This window comes from Dipodomys spectabilis, unplaced genomic scaffold (genome assembly GCF_019054845.1).
Source record: "Dipodomys spectabilis isolate Male_0828 unplaced genomic scaffold, ASM1905484v1 ptg000019l, whole genome shotgun sequence".
Classification (NCBI taxonomy): domain Eukaryota; kingdom Metazoa; phylum Chordata; class Mammalia; order Rodentia; family Heteromyidae; genus Dipodomys; species Dipodomys spectabilis.
The window spans coordinates 12699576-12719193 of record NW_024870696.1 but is presented as its reverse complement, the minus strand read 5'-3'; the positions used below and the strand labels follow the sequence as shown (position 1 = coordinate 12719193).

Genomic DNA, 19618 nt, shown 5'->3' with positions numbered 1-19618 from the left:
TTTCCTTCCCTCTCAGCAGGATGATTTCCACCAGCCACTGTGATTCTACCAAAATACACTGGTGTCATTTTACTGACATTGGGTGAAAGGAAGTGAATGAAGTCTTTGAAAATAAGATAACATTCTGCCTCAGTTAACACAGTTTTCTTCCAGTAAAATCCAATGTCCTTGCTAAAATGAACAGACCTTCTTATTATCTGTGTTTAGCCTCGCCTCTCTGACTTCATTTACTCCTCCCCATACATACAGTGTTCTGTCACTTGGGCACACTCCGGCTTGGCTCTTGTGTGCCATACACATGCATGTGGATTCAATCTTCAGCTCTCTTAAGTCTCCACCCAAGAGACATCTTCTCATTGAAGCATTCTTTAGCCATTTTCCTACAAACATTCATCTTTCTCCCCTTACTTTAGCACTTGCCACTAAATACACAGATACTTAGAACGACATCAGCAAGATGTTCCTTGGGAGGTCCTCAGCCCTCATTCACCCACTAAAAACATTATGTGGAAACGATCCATACACAGTTGGACGTATGGAAGCTTTTGGAACCCAGGCAAGAGTTTGTGACACCCTAATGGAGCCCAAGACCAAGGGAAACTGCTTGGAAAAATCTAGTCTGTGCACCCAGTTTCAGGCCTGCCAATTACACTCCAAAGTGAAGAACAAGAATTAGTCCCCTCCTCCCCCCCTGCACATGGACTCAGCCCTAGTCTTTCTTGTTGTTGATTCTGCTATCAGTCCTCCATGGGCCAGAAGAAATCATACCTGCAAGTCTCTGGTAACATATCCATTGACAAGACCTGACTGCATGTGGAGTCAGGCTTGTGATCTAATTCTACCCTGCTCAACTTCAGTTGTAGAGTGAATATCAACTTCCTAAGATTCCAGTAGATACTATTTTCTGTAAAAATGCCCATTAATCTCAGACCCAAGGAAACACCTTGTCCTTGACCAGCAGCAGCCAGACCTATCCTGCCACATTGCAGACCCAGCTCCATCCTAGTCTACTTGGGACTCAGCTCTAGCTGTGATCACTTGCAGATCCAGAAGGAGCCACAGCTTTCCACAGACTAGATTCCAGTTCCATCTGCAATGAAAAAAGGTTTATCTCCACCTATCCACAGACACATTGGATCTTAGTGGATCCACATACTGATGGATCCTAGTCGTAAGTTTGACCACAAACACCAGCAGATGACTGGCTCAAAAATCTCTGATTGGGACAGCTGCTTAAGGTCTTTTACTGACCAAACTAGTCTTTAAAAATGGAAATAGGTAAATTCTCCTTTAAAGGCACACATACCAGTTCAGGACTATACGGATCATGAAGAATCAAATATGCATGACACCATCAAAGAGAATAAAGTTCTAGCAGCTGATGCTAAGAACAAGGAGATTCACAAACTGCTTGTCAAGAAATTCAAAATAATCATGTTTAAAAAACAAGAGAACAAAGATAACAATCATGCAAAGAGGATGCAAACAAAACATGAAATTCAATAAAGAAAAACTACAAAAAGAGCCAAACAAATTATGGATCTCAAGAATGTGGTAACTGTGCCAGGTTCTGGTGGATCATGTCTAGTCTTAGCTACTCAGGAGCCTGAGATCTGTGGATTCAAAGACAGCCTGGGCAGGAAAGTCCTTGATATTCTTCAATTACCCACCAAAAAAAAGAGATGGAAATGGAGCTACAGCTTAAGTGGGAGAGATTGGGCCTAGGCCTTGAGTTAAGCCCCAGAAGCACAAAAAATATGGGGACTGAACTGAGAAATTCAACAGCAAACTTGTTCAAGCAGAAGAATGAGTGAATTCAACGATGGGCCATTTGAAAAGTATCTGTGTAGAGAACCCAGAGAAAAAGAGTGAAGAGAGTCTACAGGACATGGTGTGACACTGGAGTGAATCTACACATACATTTGTGGATTCTTGGAAAATGAAATAAAGGTGCAAAAAGTTTATCTAAATAATGATGCTAGGCACCGGTGACTCACATCTGTAATCCTAAATACTCAGGAGGCTAAGATATGAGGATTCATCTCCAAATAGTTGAATCTCCCATGAACCACCAAAAAGCTGATCGTGGAGCTGTGGTTGATTGCTAGGTTTGAGAAAAAAAAAAGCTCAAGGACAGCACTAAAGCTCTGTGTTTAAGACTCAGGGTCAGTACACAAAGAAGAAGAAAGGAGGAGGAGGAGGAGGAGGAGGAGGCGGAGGAGGAGGGGGAGGAGGAGGGGGAGGAGGAGGGGGAGGAGGAGGAGGGGGGAGGAGGAGGAGGAGGAGGAGGAGGAGGAGGGAGGAGGGGGAGGAGGAGGAGGGGGGAGGAGGAGGAGGAGGAGGAGGAGGGGGGGAGGAGGAGGAGGAAGAGGAGGAGGAGGAAGAGGAGGAGGGGGAGGGGGAGGAGGAGGAGGAGGAGGAGGAGGAGGAGGGGGAGGAGGAGGGTGAGGAGGAGGGGGAGGAGGAGGGGGAGGAGGAGGGGGAGGAGGAGGAGGGGGGAGGAGGAGGAGGAGGAGGAGGAGGAGGGAGGAGGGGGAGGAGGAGGAGGGGGGAGGAGGAGGAGGAGGAGGAGGAGGAGGAGGAGGAGGAGAGTTAAAACATCAAGAAGCTAACAAATGAGCATCCAGATTGATGAGCATCAAGGCTTCCTAATGATACTGATTCCAAAGGAGTTTACACTAAAACATGCTTTCATTACATTATTTTTTAAAAAATCTACGAAGAGCCAGATGCAGTGGCTCATATCTGTAATCCCAGCTACTCAGAGGAAAAGATTGGGAGATTCATAGTTAAACACTGTCCCATACAGAATTTTATGAGACCACAAATGAACTAACAAAAAGCTGGTATAGTGGCATACTCTTGTCATCTCAGTTACGTAGGAAGTGTAAAGAGAAAGAGAATGATTTAGGCCTGCTGAAACATAAACATAAAACACTATTTGAAGAATTACTAAAGCAAGAAGGGCTGGAGATATGGTTTAAGTGGTACAGAGCCTGCCTAGCAAGCACAAGGCCCTGAGTTTAAACCTGAATACCACTACCAAATAATACAAATCAGTTAGCCCACAAAGAGAATTTAGGAAGCAGTGAGAGAAAAATGACCTGTTATATACCAGGGAGATTTTTTAAGTGTCTGCAAATTAACCAGCAGAAACCCGGCAGACAAGGAGCAATTCAGATGATATGTTCAGTGTATTGAAAGAAAATAACTACCAACCCTACAAAATGAAAAATACTCACTACCTGACTTATGTAACTGTAAACCCTCTGTATATCACCTTTACAATAACAATTAAAAAAAGAAAGACAAAAAAATAGAAAGGGATAAACTGGGTATGGTGACACATTCCTATAATCCCAGTATAAAGAACACATAGGTAGAGGATCACAGTTCAGCACTTTCCCAAACATAAACCAAGAGACTGTTTGAAAATTAACCTAAAGCAAATAGGGTTAGAGGTATGGCTCATGCGACAGAGCGCCTACCTAGCAAGTGTGAGATCTTTAGTTCAAACCCCAATACTTGTAAAAAGAAAGTGAAGGAACAATGAAAACTTTCCCAGACAAATAAAAAAGAGTTTTCCACTGCTACAAGTGCTATACAAGAAACCAAAAGATGCTAAGCAATAGAACAAAAGCGCATGAAAACATAAATCTTACTACAAAATATAAGGACATAACATTGTAACACGTATCAACACTAAACATGCATATTTAGATCAAATGAGACTTCTCTGCACAATTAATTGGTGCTAATCAAAAAACAAAACATAAAATTACTGGGGAAGATATACATTGAAAATACATATACTACCTTCATTTGCTGAGCTAGTCAGTCCCAGCTAGAAATGACCCTTCTTTTAACTTTGCCCAGGACAATCTTTTCTGGATTTCATCCAACAAGCATCCTCCAATTATACTGATTAACAATTATTTGGTGAGTTCCTTTAGCTTAGCAGCTGATGTCTACTTCCTGACTTGTGGTAATGGTCTAAATACTGGCTCTGATGTTATTTGGCTCTGATGTCTTGGACAAACTTAAAGTCTAAACTCTTTCATGTTTCTGTGATCATGTGTAAATTGAGAATTGAGATAAAATCATATTTTGTAACTTGTGAATTTAATAAGTTTCCATGTGAGGACACTCTAGTTATTCCTGGAAATCTATGAGGAACCAGGAGGATACTATATTTGCCCTTAATATTTACTCTTTCTTTTTTCTTCTTTGAATTATTTATTTGTATTTAGTAGTTGTAAAAAGGGGTTTCAATCCCAAAAATCAGGTCACTCTTGATCTTTCTTCCATCTTGCTTTTTCTTCTTTCCTCTCCTGTCCCTATCCTCAGGTTTCATAGTTCAATTTTTACATAACATACATTTAATGTGTCTTCACTGATTTTCCTTCCATTTGTGTTTCCCCTCTCTCAACATCTTCCCCCCATAGACCACGTAAGTTGCTTCATTTTTAAAGACATTTTGAAACTCAAAACGAGTACTTTGAGAATGAATCAAGTAGTATGCAGATGCTAAATAATTATTCTATAAATTATATATTTTTCAAAATATATTTATTCATATTCTCTAAGACTTAGCGATAGACTTTGTGAGCTGTGTGAGCTGCTACCTTCAGAGCAATAAAGGACTGTCTTGTGGTTGGTGGTAGCTCATATTTGCTGTCTACCAGATCTCCAGATGAGAGAATCTAGGATCTACAGCTTTCTCTATGCCAAAGTTAAGACCAGAAAGATGTGGCGAGTATTCATCTCATGATGTTCATGTTCTGTTTGGATTTCAGATCCTCAGCCATTGGTATGACGCGTTCCTGGATGAAGAGGACCACTGGTTTCTTCTCTTTACAGTAGGACAGACTTTGGGTTGAGGAAGAATCATGAGGTTGAGGGAGGAGAAGGCACTTTTATCTTAGTAGCCTTCTTTGCTGAAGTAAATGAAATGATGTTTTTTTTTTTTCCCCTAGAGGCCACTGGAGATTGGTTCAGTCTTTGGTATTCTAAAGAAAAATCTCTTGAGGAAAAAGACTCAGCTGATTTTTTTTTTTTTTTTTTGGTCCAGTCGTGGGGCCTGAACTCTGGGCCTGGGGGCTGTCCCTCATCTCTTCAGCTCAAGGCTAGCGCTCTACCACTGAGCTACCTTCCCAGCCCCGACTCAGCTGATTTTGATGAAGTCATGCCCATAGAAATTCTCTCTTAGAGAAAATGAGGAAATACAGTGTGTGTGTGTGTGTGTGTGTGTGTGTGTGTGTGTGTGTGTGTGAAAAAGTCATAATGAAACCCATTTAAATTTTTTGAAAAAAAAAAAGGTAATAAAAGGAGAGACTTAGGGTATAAGGAGTATAAGGATAAGAAAGAGTAGTAGAGGGGGTGGATATGATCAAGGTTTCTTATCTGCATGTATGGAAATATCATCAACCTTACTTCAGACAACTAATATATGTTGAGTATATATGTATATATGCATGTATACATATGTATGTGTGTATGTATACATATATATGTATTTATACATATATATGTATGTATATATGTTACCAGTCCTAGGGCTTGAACTCAGGGCCTGGGCACTGTCCCTGAACTTCTTTTGCTCAAGGCTAACACTCTGCCACTTGAGCCACAGTGCATTTCCAGCTTTTTCTGCTTGTGTGGTACTGAGGAATCAAACCCAGGGCTTCATGCATGCTAGGCAAGCACTTTGCCACTAAGCCATAGGCCCAGCCCAGAAATTTTTTTTTTTTCCTTGGGTCCGTTCGTGGGGCCTGAACTCAGGGCCTGGGCGCTGCCTCTCAGCTCTTCAGCTCAAGGCTAGCCCTCTACCACTTGAGCCACAGCGCCACTCCCGGCTTTTTTCTTTTTCCTTATGTAGTGCTAAGGAATTGAACCCAGGGCCTCATGCATGGAAGGCAAGCGCTCTACCACTGAGCCACCTTCCCAGCCCCGAAAAATAATTTTTTTAAGAAAACAAAATGATTTTAGTAGAAGAGGGAGAGGATTGGTATATAAAAGAGCAATGGCTTTTAACTGAAGACAGCTGGATGCTTTTGGCTCATACCTGTAATCCTAGCTACTCAGGAGCCTGAGATTTGAGGATCATGGTTCAAAGCAAGCCCGGGCAAGAAAGTCCGTGAGACTCTTTCTTTTTTTGGTCATGGGACTTGAACTCTGGGCCTGGGCACTATCTCTCAGCTTTTCAGCTCAAAGGTAGTGCTCTACCACTTGAGCCACAGCACCACTTCCAGATTTTTCTGCTTATGTGGTGCTGAGGAATCAAACCCAGGGCCTGATGCATGCAAGGCAAACACTCTACCACTGGGCCACCTTCCCAGCCCCCATGAGACTCATCTCCAGTTAACCCCCAGAAAACCGGAAGTGGAGCTGTTGCTCAAAATAGTAGAGCAAAATCTTGAGCAAAATCGCTCAGAGACAGTGCCCAGGCTCTGAGTTCAACTCCTACAACTGGCAAAATTGGCTAAATTTATGTCAGGGAGGCTTGGAGGACCAAGTTATTCTAAACTCTTGTTTGAGATAATTCCTGTAGACAGTGCTATCTACCATCTCTCCTCCTCTTAGACTCAGAGCCGGTATGTCATAGCCCGGTGGAATAAAGAATCTCCAAGCCGAGAAGACAGCATTTTTCTTTACAAGAGGCTTCAGGAGTCTCTGGAGTTAAGCCAGAGTTTGGCTAACATAGAGAAAATGGATTCTCCTGCATGGCAAACAGTAGCCACTGAGAACCTGAGGAAAAATGGGTCTCTCCAGGTAGAAGTGAAGTCTCCAGTGTTTCTAGAAGGTAAGAAAAGTTACTATTAATTTTTTTAACCCTCACATATAGGCAACTGGAAAAATAATTAACTAATATTTAAGGGATTCTGCAGCCCTATGCCATACAAAGATTGCTTTATTTTGATCTTAGGTACTGAGTAACAGGCAGAGAGGAAGTGACCTTCCCAAGGTCACACAGTAAGAGGCCCAGGCAGGATTTAAATCTAAAAGGATTAATATGGCATCCTCTACTGGAGCTCCAAGTTGGGCAAATTCCTGCCAACCAAGTATCAGCACAGTCATCAATGATGACTCCATTTCACACATCTGATGTTCTACCTCACCCAGCTTCTTCTAGAATCTGATCCAGGAGCCTAACTATGAAATCTTCAAGCAGCCACTTCCTGACTTTAGCGTAACCACAACAGCCGACCAGGGCAGTGGAAAGTAATTGTTAGGAGCCCAAAGCTTTCTGTCCTGGAGGCTTGAGGTTATAGCCTAGCCCTACTATTGATTTTGTAGACTTGCCAAATGTATTTAACTTTTGCCTGTTTTCCCATTTATAAGATTTGAAGAATACCAGACTTCTTGTACAGGCAACCGAAGGTCATCTATAAGGCCTTTATCACAGTGGATAGCAGTGGTAAGAGTTCAATATATGTGGGCCAGTCTTATGCAAATTTAAGTAGACTTAATGATCTATTCTGAGGCAGTTGGAGAGCTACAGTATTTCCCAAACTTTATTCCACATCAAATAGCGCTTTGACCTCATTATTCTAAATACATGACTGTGTACCTGTATATACCTACACAGAAGAGATTTCATAGTGTAATGCCTATTGTTATGACATAGGATGATGTACTCTAACATTTCTTGTTGCAAAAACAAGGAGTCTCTCTCTCTGGATATATTAGTGAGTCATTACTTACACTTTTGAAACCACTGTTAAAGTGGGAACAAGAAAAACTAAGTGCTTCATCCCTTTGAACCCCATTTCTTCATCTAGAGATTAGGAACGATGGCTAGTGATTTGCAGGACTACTGAGGGAACTAGAAGCAATATAGTTACACACACACATACAGGTGCTCAGTAAATAGTACTTAGTAGATTACCAAATAAAATATAATACCGTTTTTTTTTCTTGCCAGTCCTGGAGCTTATACTCAGGGTGCGAGCACTGTTCTGAGTTCCTTTTTATTCAAAGCATACTACCACTTGAGCCAAAACTCCACTCCCAGCTTTTTGTTGGTTAATTGGAAATAGTTTCACAGACTTTCCCACCAAGCCTGGCTTCAAATTATGATCCTCATATCTCAGCTTCCTGAGTAGCTAATATTACAGGCATAAACCACCAGCACCCAGTGATTAATGCTTTAAAAAAAAGTCATTACTGTGCTTGGGAGTGTCACTAAGTATTATAGTCTTTGCCTAATATTTGTGAGGACCTGGGTTTGATCCATGGCAAAACACTCACACACACACACACACACACACACACACCAAAACAAAGCAAATGTTCACTCTTTATACATATTGTATGCACAGAATTAGGTATTAAGGTATCCTGGGTATTTGCCCTTCAGACCTATGCTTGGAAAAGGGCTATTTAAATCTAGCATGCACAGACTTTCTCTATAAAACCAGAACTTCTCCCAGGAATCATGACAAAAGTGAAAGAAAGTATTCTTTTTTAAAAAAAATTTAAAATTTTTAAATTTTTTTTTATTGTGAAATTACCATACAGAGGGGTTACAATTACATAAGCAAGGTAATGAGTACATTTCTTATCAAGCATTGTTGCCTCCTCCTTTGTTTCCCCTTCCCATCCCTTCCCATCTCTCCCTACTCTACCACCCTCCCTCCTCCCCCTCCCCACTGAAAGAAAGTATTCTGAAAAATCCACCATACAGATTCTGGGAAATGCTGGGCACTGCTTTATTGGCTATAGACAGCCAGAGTGGCCAGAAGGAGTGAGAAGCATTGTCTGCAGACTTCTCTTCCTCTCTCAACACACCACTGCTCCTTGGAAGCACAAGTCTGATCTGAAAAAGCTCCTCTGTGGCATTTTCCCAGGCTAGGAGCCCTGACTCCCAGGCCGTCTGGCACCTCCACTCACACTCTAGCACAAACATGATCATAGAGCACTGGAGCTAAGATACTCTCAAGTTTTCTGAGAGGAGACTGAAAGTCAGAAAGGTGAAAAGCCCTGTCCAAGGCTGTTCAGCAGGGAGGGGAGGGATCCAGGAGTAAAAGCCTGGATTCGCTACAGGAACAATTTTCTGGCCTTTCTGGCCTTGCCACTGAGGACCAGAGTCACCTGGTTGACATCATGATGATGATGATGATGATGATGATGATGATGATGATGATGATGGCATAAAGACAACTGTATTTTATAGATCCTCACTCCAGGATTCCTTCTAGGCTCCAGAATTTTTGCTTTAGAACTGGAGGAGCGTCCCAGAAGAATTCTGTGAAATTAGATGTGCTCAAACTCCCCAGAGCTCAAATAATGGTTTTCATCTTTTAGGCTGCAACGTGTTGCTTTTCTGCTTTAATTGTCCCAAACATTATTAGAACTTCCTCTCTTGGCCTTGTTGTCCAAATGCATTTTGAGTACTAAAAGATGTTTTATTAATTTACAGAAAAAAATTATTCAAAATAATTTTGCCTGTTGTCAGAAAAGAAATCTAACTCACCTCAGAGTAAATAATTTGCAGTGATTAATGATATTCAGATATCTGAACTATCACTTCTGAAATTAATTCCCAAAGTCAAAGCCAACGAGAAGTGTCAGAATGAATTATTTGACAGTTATTATCCTAAAATACTACAAATTTTGAAGCAAAAAAATATTTGAAATTCATTTGCAACTGCTTCTTGCAGTGGCAGATGGTTGCCTGGAAGGGATCGACATTCATTTGCATGAGTTACTTCCTGTATCTGCATTCACCATCAGTTCAGTGTGTTTTATTTTTCTAACACTCCACCATGGGTTAAGCTGCCCAGAGAAGGGCAGTATCCACTCAGACTGAAAGGGAAGGGAGACTGTGTTTCCTTGCTCCCAATTTGGCTTAGAAAATTTGTATTCTTTGTGTGAGTGTTATACTAAAATGCTATTATCCTTTTCAAGTGCCAGGCACCATGGCTCACACCTGTAATCCTAGAGACTGAGGTCTGAGGATCATGGTTTGAAGCCAGCCCAGGCCAGAAAGTCCATGCAACTTTTCTCTCCAACAAACTACCCCCAAACCTGAAAGTGGAGCTGTGACTCCCTAAGCAAAAGAAGCTCAGGGGCAGCTCTGAGTTTAAGCCCCAGAACCAACACACACACACACACACACACACACACACCCCTATTGCCTTATGTAAATAACCCTTTAAAGTCAATACCTTTAAGAAAAGCAAGTGAATCTTTGAACCTAGAGCAGACAATTAAGATATCTCTGCTTTTCCTTATTTTCCAGACTTTAACAAAATGACCTTTAAAGAACTCTGCTATAAGAATCCAAAGATGGCTATAGAGAAGATCAGTGAGGACTACAAAATATATTGTGAGAAAGCACCTCAAATAGGCAAGTCTTTTAACTCTGGGGTAAATTTAAGTTAATTAGGTCTTCTCAAAGGTCATAAGCCAAAAGAGGAACCATATTTTGTTTTCAGTGGAGATATGGTCCAAAGTTAATGAACGACTGTTTTTTCCTCTCCCACAAAGCTGTTGGAGAGGCACCATGAAAATGAGAGGGAATCATAAATTCATTGAACAGTGAATAAGATTGTTCATTCCTAGCTTTCTTATCCACTAGGGGTTTTAAACAATGTGGATTCATCTCTGGCCAAGTTTCCCCAGAGTCCAAACTTTGTGGAAGGACGTTTATCAAGGGGTGTTCTTGAAATAACACGTAGAAACAGTAAGGAAAGCAGAACTGTGAGAGTGGCCAGCACAGCAGACCCCTTGGATCCTCACTGATGCAAGGGACTCGGGTTGGCTTACTTCCTCAGGACGTGGATGTCCCTGGGAGTGGGGCCAAGTCCAGGCAACTCCCAGAGGAAGCTTGAGTTCTGAGTCAACAGTGGCCAACACTCCAGGCAGCTGAGAGAATGGCTGTTCCTTCTCGTAGCACATGCTACAGTCCATGGGCTTTGGACAGGAGTGTGAGCTGCTGTCTTTAAGGCTGTGCCGACAAAAGGGGCTGGAAAGACCCCTGAAGATTGTTTAAAATACCAGGCACTTTCTTACCACAAGGCGATCACTTCTTTCACCAAGTCTTCCCTTGGTTACTGGAAGCTTTTAATTAAATTTCAGAGTCTATAAAACTTGATCCTGGGGTGTGTATGTGTGTGTGTGTGTGTGTGTGTGAGAGAGAGAGAGAGAGACAGACAGACAGACAGACAGACAGAGAGGAGAGAGAGACAGACAGAGAGAGAGAGGAGAGAGAGACAGAGAGATTCTTGATTGCATCTGAGAATCTACAGAAAGCTTGTCTGAATTTCTCAACTTACATAATTGCCAAATGTCTCTGGCATAAAAACAGCCTAGCAAATTCTTTGATTCTTTTTAAAGACCTATGGCTTTGTTTTGTGTCTCATTGTGGAATGAACCGGCAGGACCTCTACAGCAGCTGTGTTATCCACTGCCTTTCTGGCTTTTAGTATTCTCTTCTTAGCCAATCTCTGTTATGTTTTTATTTTGTCTTCATTTCTTACAAACTTATTTATGACTTTAGATTTTTTGTTTGTTTTTTGTTAGTCATGCGGCTTGAACTCTGGGCCTGGGCGCTGCCCCTCAGCTCTTCAGATCAAGGCAAGCGCTCTAGCACTTGAGTCACAGCACCATTTCCAGTTTTCTGGTTGTTTATTGGAGATAAGAGTCTCTCGGACTTTCCTGCTGGGGCTGGCTTTGAACAGCAATCCTCAGATCTCAGCCTCCTGAGTAGCTAGGATTACAGGCGTGAGCCACCGGCACCTGCAGATTTTTTTTTTAAAGCCAGCATTTCGAAGTGGTTTATCCTAAGAAAGATTTGTTTTGAGAGTCTTTTGGGTTTTCCTTTTATCTTTATTCTTCTTTCTACTTAAAAATATATATCTAGTTTTCCACAGTCTAAATTTCATTTCTTTATCAACTCATTTGTATATACTTAGATCTGTATAAATTCTCTTTCTTTCTTTCTTTCTTTCTTTCTTTCTTTCTTTCTTTCTTTCTTTCTTTCTTTCTTTCTTTCTTTCTTTCTTTCTTTCTTTCTTTCTTTCTTTCTTTCTTTCGTCAGTCATGGGGCTTGAACTTTGGGCCTGAATCCTGTCCCCTCAGCTCTTCAGCTCAAGGCTAGGACTCTACCACTTGAGCCACTGCACCACTTCTGATTTTCTGAGAGGTTTTTTTGTTTTGTTTTGTTTTTGCCAGTCATAGGGCCTGAACTCTGGGCCTGGGCACTGTCCCTCAGCTCTTCAGCTCAAGACTAGCGCTCTACCACTTGAGCCACAGCACCACTTCCAGCCTTTTCTGCTTATGTGGTGCTGAGGAATGGAACCCAGGGCCTCATGCATGCAAGGCAAGCACTCTACCACTGAGCCACCTTCCCAGCCCTTTCTGAGAGGTTTTCTGTTGGGGTTGGCTTTGAACTGCAATCCTCAGATCTCAGCCTCCTGACTAGCTAGGTGTAAGCCACTGGCGCCCGGTGATTCTTGTTACTTCATTTCTCTTTGTGTGAGTAAGAGGAAGGGGTATTGGAACCTCAACTCAGAGCCTCACACTCGCATTCAACTTTTTCTCTCATGGCTGGCTGGTGATCTGGCACTTGAACCATACCACCAATTAAGCATTTTGCTGGTTAACTGAAAATGGAGTCTCAAAAACTTTCCTCCCAGACTGGCTTTGAACTTCAATCCTCAGAGCTTAGCCTCTCCTAACTATCTAGAATTAAAAGTGTGAGCCAGTGGCACAAGGCTCAACCCTTTCTGTTGGATGTCTGTCTCTGAAAGTATCATCAAATGGCATCAAACTTCCTCTGCATGTACATTCCACTTAGTAGACATGTTAAAGTACTGACTATGATGAGGTCAAACTCTACTTTCTGGCAATGATGATCAATAACACCATCCCCACTCCAGGTGAGTTCATAGGCCTGTATTTTCATTCTAAAACATTACCCCTGAAGGGCTCTTATAAATACTAACATCCATGAGATCTAGTATTTCTTTTAAAAATGGTGTTTTAATATACTTCTTAGAACAATGGTTCTCCATGGATATAGAGAACCAGACTCAGACCTGAATCATGTGCGATGTAGCAGTATACCATTGCAGTTGGAATCAGTGTCCCTGGAAAGAAAAAGGTCCTAGCTAAAGCAAGGTGAAGGAAATTCTTAAAGATGAGGTCAAGGATCTGTAGTTGACAGAATGTTGTCTGGCATGTGGGTCCGTTGGAATGGCTGATGGGAAGATGGATGGAATTTGGGGTTGAGTAATGTAATGAGAAGTCTCTGAGGTGGGTGTGCTCTGGCCCCACAGCCCACATTCCCAGCTAACACAGCCTGGCCCTGAGACCAAAGCATGTCATAGTCTGTGCTCAGCACTGGGACATTGGCTTTCCACGTGCACTGAGAAATGTCCCTCCTATTTTTGTTCCTTCTTATTCTCTACAATGTTACTCATAAAATGTGTTTCCCCAACAACACTAGGAAATCCTTGTGCTTTTTTTTTTCTTAGAAATTGAAGTGAAAATAATCAAGGAGCCAAAGGTGATGTCCTCTTCACGCAGGAAACCGTCTCTTCCCAAAAAAGTGGGCATGAGGAAGCCTTCAATGCGGCCCAGGTAAGATGTAGGCTGTAGCCACAGAAACATTGTTACGTACGACCTTTCCTCTGTGTGTAGATTCCCAGTTCTTTTTTCCATGTATTATACCTATATGAATAAGAACAATTTGCATTTCAAATTACTGTTTATTTTCTCAAATTGGCACGACATAATATATATTATGCAATAACTTTTTTTGGTCAGTCATAGGGCTTGAACTCATGGTCTAGGCGCTGTCTCTGAGCTTTTTCACTCAAAACTTCACTCTACCACTTTGAGCCACAGCACCACTTACAGTTTTCTGGTAGCTAATTAGAGATAAGAGTCTCACAGACTTTCCTGTCTGGGCTGGCTTTGAATCTTTATCCTCAGATCTCAGCCTCCCGAGTAGCGAGGATTACAGGCATGAGCCACCAGCACCTGGCTATACAGAAACTTTTTAAAACTATCATGGAGCCTGCTACAACCTGCACCCCTAGCCTACTTGGGAGGCTAAAAGCAGAAGGATTGCGGGTGAAGCAAAGCCCAGGCAGAGGAGTTCATGAGACCTTATGTAAAAAAATAATCAGCAAAAGAAAACCAGGGGAAGTGGTGCTGTGGCTCAAGTGGTAGAGCGCTTGCCTTGAGCTAAAGAGCTGAAGGACACCACCCAGGCCCAGAGTTCAAGCCCTATGACCAACCAAAAAAACCAGGGCTGGAGTTGTGGTTCAAATGGATAAGCATCAGATTAGCAAGCATGAGGCCTTGAATTCAAACCTCAGTACTTCCAAAAAATTTTTAACTTTCATGGACATAATTTTGTTAGTATTTCTCAACCTACTCCCTTTTGTAGTATGTACATGGATTGTTTCTTTAGCCATACCCTTTTAATGGAATTGTCTAATTTTTTCATTGCTATAAATAGTACCCTAAGTCGGGCGCCAGTGGCTCACACCCGTAATCGTAGCTACTCAGGAGGCTGAGATCTGAGGATCACAGTTCAAAGGCAGCCCAGGCAGGAAAGTCTGTGAGACTCATCTCCAATAAAACCACTAGAAAACCAGAAGTAGCATTGTGGCTCAAGTGGTAGAGCGCTCCCCTTGAGCTGAAGAGCACAGGGACAGCACCCAAGCCCAGAGTTCAAGCCCCACGACCAACCAAAAAAACAAACAAATAAACAAATAAATAGTACCCTAAAAAACATTTTTGTACAAGTATCCTTACCCACTTGAGGCTTTTGTTGGTTTTTGTTTTGATTGTAAAGTTGGGTAATAGTTCCCTAAGCAGTCCACATGCCCATGCCTCTCCTCAGTCAGAGAGATGGCCTCTGCTCCACCAAAACCATGCGGTCTTTCCTTCAGACAACGCACCAGCCTTCCTTTCCTCTCCCTGCAGCCCCAGTGCGCCTCTACCTGCCACCTTCTCCAAATGCTGTGTCTGCCAGGACACCCCCTCCCCGAAACTCTCAATCCCTAAAGTACAAATAGTCACAGAAATGCTTTCCGCTACTTTTGGCACTCGTGAGCGAGTGCAAGACTTCTTCTAGGTCAGCCTTTCTCCCTTTCAAATAATGGAAATTCTTCCTTGCATTCCAATCATTCATTCATTTTGTTGTTCCATTTTGTATTACTCAATGCCTTCTGCAACATCTATAGAAATACTTATTTTCCAGGGTAGTAGAAGGTATGTCTCACAGAAGTCTTCTAAACCACATATTCTTAAAAGCATTAAGTACTAGTTGGAATGTGCAGTCACCCTGTCCAGACTCAGGACTTCAGTTAAGATCTCTGTGGTGATCAGCAAGTAGCTCAAGATCGATGACCACAGGCACAATTTGCTTATGCCTTACCCCAGCCCAAATTCAACATAATGACATCATGGATTACAAACCATGTCCCAGACATCCAGTAAGCACTATAGAGCCATAAAAAGGGTAAAAAGAAAGAAAGAAAGAAAAAGATACAGTCCTTGTTGCTAATCCAGCATACACCTAAATAAAACACAAGGCTGACCTTACCATGTTTTGAGAGAACACAGAGGACTTTTGTGTAAGGATCAGGGAACGTTTAGAGTATCAGAAGAGGCCCTGAACTGTATGTAGGAATTCAATTACAAAGATGTGGAAGTGTTTGAGGGGTAAGGTCAAACTCTCTCCATGTGCTGAAGAGATGGCCCAAAGATAGCAATTAATAAGGAACAAATAAGATAACTCAGATGTGATAAACTTCTGCAGGTATTCAAATTACTGAAAGAGATTCAAGAAGTTGAAAATGTGAATAAATGTACAGCCACAAAAAATTAAAAGTTGTGTTAATACTGGGTGTTCCTTAAGCTCAATCAAATAAAAGTGATATGTTTAGTCATTTAAAATTCTACACGTTGCAACCAGACACTGGTGGTTTATGCCATTCAACAAATGGTGGTGACAGAATTGGCTATACACGTGTAGAAAACTGAAGTTAGATTCTTATATATCACCCTGCAACAGAATCAATTCCAAATGGACCAAATACCTCAATGTAAGGCCATTATCTTGAAAATATTACAAGAAGGGATAGAGGAAACATAAGGGCTCCTAGGCATGGGTCAAAAACTTCCTAAGTAAAGATCCAGAATCACAACAAATCACAGAAAGACTGGATATATGGAATTGCATCAAACTGAAGAATTTCTGCAGGGCAAAGGACATAGCTAGCAAGATAAATAGAAAGCCCACAGAATAGAAAATCTTTACTAGCTATGCATCAGACAAAGACCTCATATCTAAAATAAACTTAGAGCTCAAAAAACTACCCCCCCCCCCAAGAAACAAATCCTCAAAGAAGCAACAACTCAGTAAATTGGCTAATGACCTAAAGAGAAACTTCTGAGAATAAGAAGTAAGAATGGCCAATAGACACATAAAAAGATGTTCAACATCTCTGGTCATAAAGGAAATGTGAATCAAAACAACATTGAGATTCCACCTCATCCCAGTTAGAATTGTCTATTATCAAAAAAACTTATCACAGATGCTGGCGGGATGTGATCAAAAGGGAATGTTAACTTTTTCAACCACTCTGGAAAGTAATATTGAGGTTCCTCAAAAGACTAAACATAGAGCATCCTTATGACCCAGCAATTCCACTCCTGGGCATTTATCCAATTGACCACAAACCAGGCCACACTAAAGCTACCAGCACAACTATGTTCATTGCAGCATTGTTTACCACCTCTAAAATATGGAATCAGTCCAGATGCCTGTCAGTGGAAGAATGGATCAAGAAAATGTAGTATATGTACACAATGTAATTCTGTGTTTCCATCAGAAAGAATGACATTGCCCCCTTTGTAAGGAAATGGAAAGACTTAGAAAAAAATTATACTAAGCAAAGTAAGCCAGACCCAAAGAAACATAGGTTGCATGGTTTCCTTCAGATGTAGTAACTACAACACAATGGATAGTAAAAAAAATATATTATACTTGGACATGATAAATTTAAAAACTTTTTGTGATTTTTTTTTTATCTTTTAAAAAATTTTCCCCCTTTGTTCCTGCTTTTTATTTCTATACTTTTTGTTTTGTATGTAAGTTTATATCTGTTTGGGGAAGGGGAAGGGGAAGCACAGAAATAGTGGTACAAAGGGTGAACTAATTCAGCAGTGATATTCACTAGACACTATGTTAGAAATGAACTATACAACTTGGGGTGGGGGAGGTTTGGGAGGGTGACCCTTGTTTACAAAGAAATGTACTCATTACGTGACTTATGTAACTGTAACCCATCTGTACATCACCTTTACAATAAAAATGAGATAAAAATAAATCCGTATGGCTAATTCATGCATAAGAAGAAAGAACAAATTGCTCAACAGGTAGCTCTATGTAGAGTACTTGAAATAAAAACTGACATAAAGATGATACCCCCAGAGAAATTGAAATCTGGGAGTGGATCTAATGAAAACTAGAGGTACTGTTTCATCATTATCAATAAAAATCAGAACCACAGAGAAAGCACAAATTGTTCAGGAAAAAACATAAAGCCAGAGGAAATTTGCATATGAGACATTTGAATTAACTCTATTTGAGGAGCAATAGAAGAGGAAATCAGTAAATGGAACTTAGAAATATAAATCAATTACTGATAATCATATTCTGCTTCATAGAAATGACTGTGCCAGTGGGGAGTTGTTTTGAATCTATAATGGAAGACACATTTCCTTTGGAAAAACAAATTGCCCCTTAAAAATATCTCCCCTCTTCTTCCATTGAAGTTGTTGAATGATTTTTCTGATCTTAGGGGAAGGATAGTTCAAAGTTCAAGTTTGTCTCCAAGAGAATAGACAATCAACCTCTCCACAAGGCTCTTCTCACATGGGTAAAAATCCTACAGCCCCATTTTCTAATCAGAACAAAATTTAGGTTCCTCATTCTTTTTTCCACCACTAATAACACTCTCTTATTTTCTAGAAACTTTCCAGAAATCATCCTAAATCCACAGCACTTGGATTTCTTCAGGGAGTTTCTCAGAGACCGGGACTCTGAAGCCCCACTGCAATTCTTGTTAGCCGTACAAAAGGTCACTACAGAGACAAATGAAAAGATTTATAAGGCGGAACTGGAAAATTTAACCAAGACTTTCTTCCATAGCCATGTCCCTCCTGGTATGCACCCCCCCCTCAGTCCCCGCCCCCTCCCCGCCCCAGGCCCAGCCTTCTTCCCCCTTAGATTCTAGGAACATTATCTGGAATCTCCCAGATTGAGCCAAACTGAGCAGTGGCCACACCGGGGCAGTATCGAGCAAGTCTCAGTAGTGAAACCAGACAACAAATCCAAAGTAGCAAAGGATTACAAGATACAACCACATCTATCCTCTCGTTTCATTTTATCCAAACAGTACAACTTAATCAAATCCATGCAAGCTAGGGATAAATAGCTATACTTCCTGTTTTATTTTTATTATTTCTATTGTGCTAGAGCATAAACTCAGGACTTGGGCACTGTCCCTTACCTTTTTTCATTCAAAGTTGATACTCTTATCACTTGAGTCCCAGCTCCACTTCTGGCTTTTTAGTGATTAATTGAAGATAGGTTCATAGACTTTCCTACCCAAGATGGCTTCAAACCATGGTCCTCAGCACTTACCCTGCTGAGTAGCTAGGATTATAGGCATGAGCCATATGACTATCAAATCAAGGCGACAGTTAAGATACACAGGCCAGGGCTGGTTATATGTAAAACTGCAGTGTATGCCCTCAACAAATTGGGAATTGTGCTAGGTAAAAGAACTATTTGCGTGAGAATCTTTCAGAAGTTTTGTCTTGTTTTCTTGTCTAAAGTGGAAAGATAAACCTGGTCCATGAAACCTCATGTTGGCAAAAAACAGAGGTTGCAAGTAACTTGTCTAAAGAAACATTGGAGGGTAGTGAGCACAACTCCATGAGGGGTGGGGGGGAGGGTGTCAGCAAATCTATATGCAAAGCAAAGCTAGAGTTTTCTCTTTAGTCACCAGTGAAGAGAATGGGGACTTGGGGTGATTTTTGCTTGCTGTTAGCCAAGATAAGGGCCTAAATGTAAAAACAGAGAAAGAGGTAAAATTACGAAGCCTTTGCTGTTTTGTAAAAACATTTTTGAGGCAGGATCCTGCTATGTAGCCCAGGCTAACCTTGAATTTAGGATTTCCCTATCTCAGCCTGCCAAGAGCTAGGATTATAGTCATGTGCACTAGGCCTGTATCAGCAAATCTTCATTTCTAACAAAGTATTTGTTGCATCTTACCATGTCAAGTTCTCTTTTTTTTTAATGTTTTTTGTTGTCTTTTCCTCTCCCTAATATGTTCTTCAAGTCTCACTAAAGAAGGTGCCACTTGCAAACACCTGGAGAACCATGTTGCTTAGTATATGTATTTGTTACTTTGAGTTCTCTCTCTGCCCCAGAAATTTAATTTTAATTCTTTACTCTTACCTTCCTAAATCAAAAGAATCATACCAATGGCAGAAAAGAGTCATTAACAACTTTATTTTTCCCTAAGTCCTCATCTTTGACAAGTGGAATGGGATTAACATGTTTAGATACAAAGGCATTTGCATG

The 19618-nt window shown here is 41.2% G+C and overlaps 1 protein-coding gene across 1 annotated transcript in view; it reads left to right on the top strand.

The window, feature by feature from the left end:
• The window catches only part of Rgsl1 (regulator of G protein signaling like 1), a 49675-nt gene that overhangs the window by 12771 nt on the left and 17286 nt on the right, over positions 1-19618 (top strand). The window contains exons 8-12 of the mRNA XM_042674629.1: positions 4797-4859; positions 6583-6802; positions 10244-10351; positions 13482-13587; positions 17999-18192. Coding sequence (XP_042530563.1) covers positions 4797-4859; positions 6583-6802; positions 10244-10351; positions 13482-13587; positions 17999-18192 — 691 coding nt within the window. The remainder of the gene's footprint in view (positions 1-4796; positions 4860-6582; positions 6803-10243; positions 10352-13481; positions 13588-17998; positions 18193-19618) is intronic.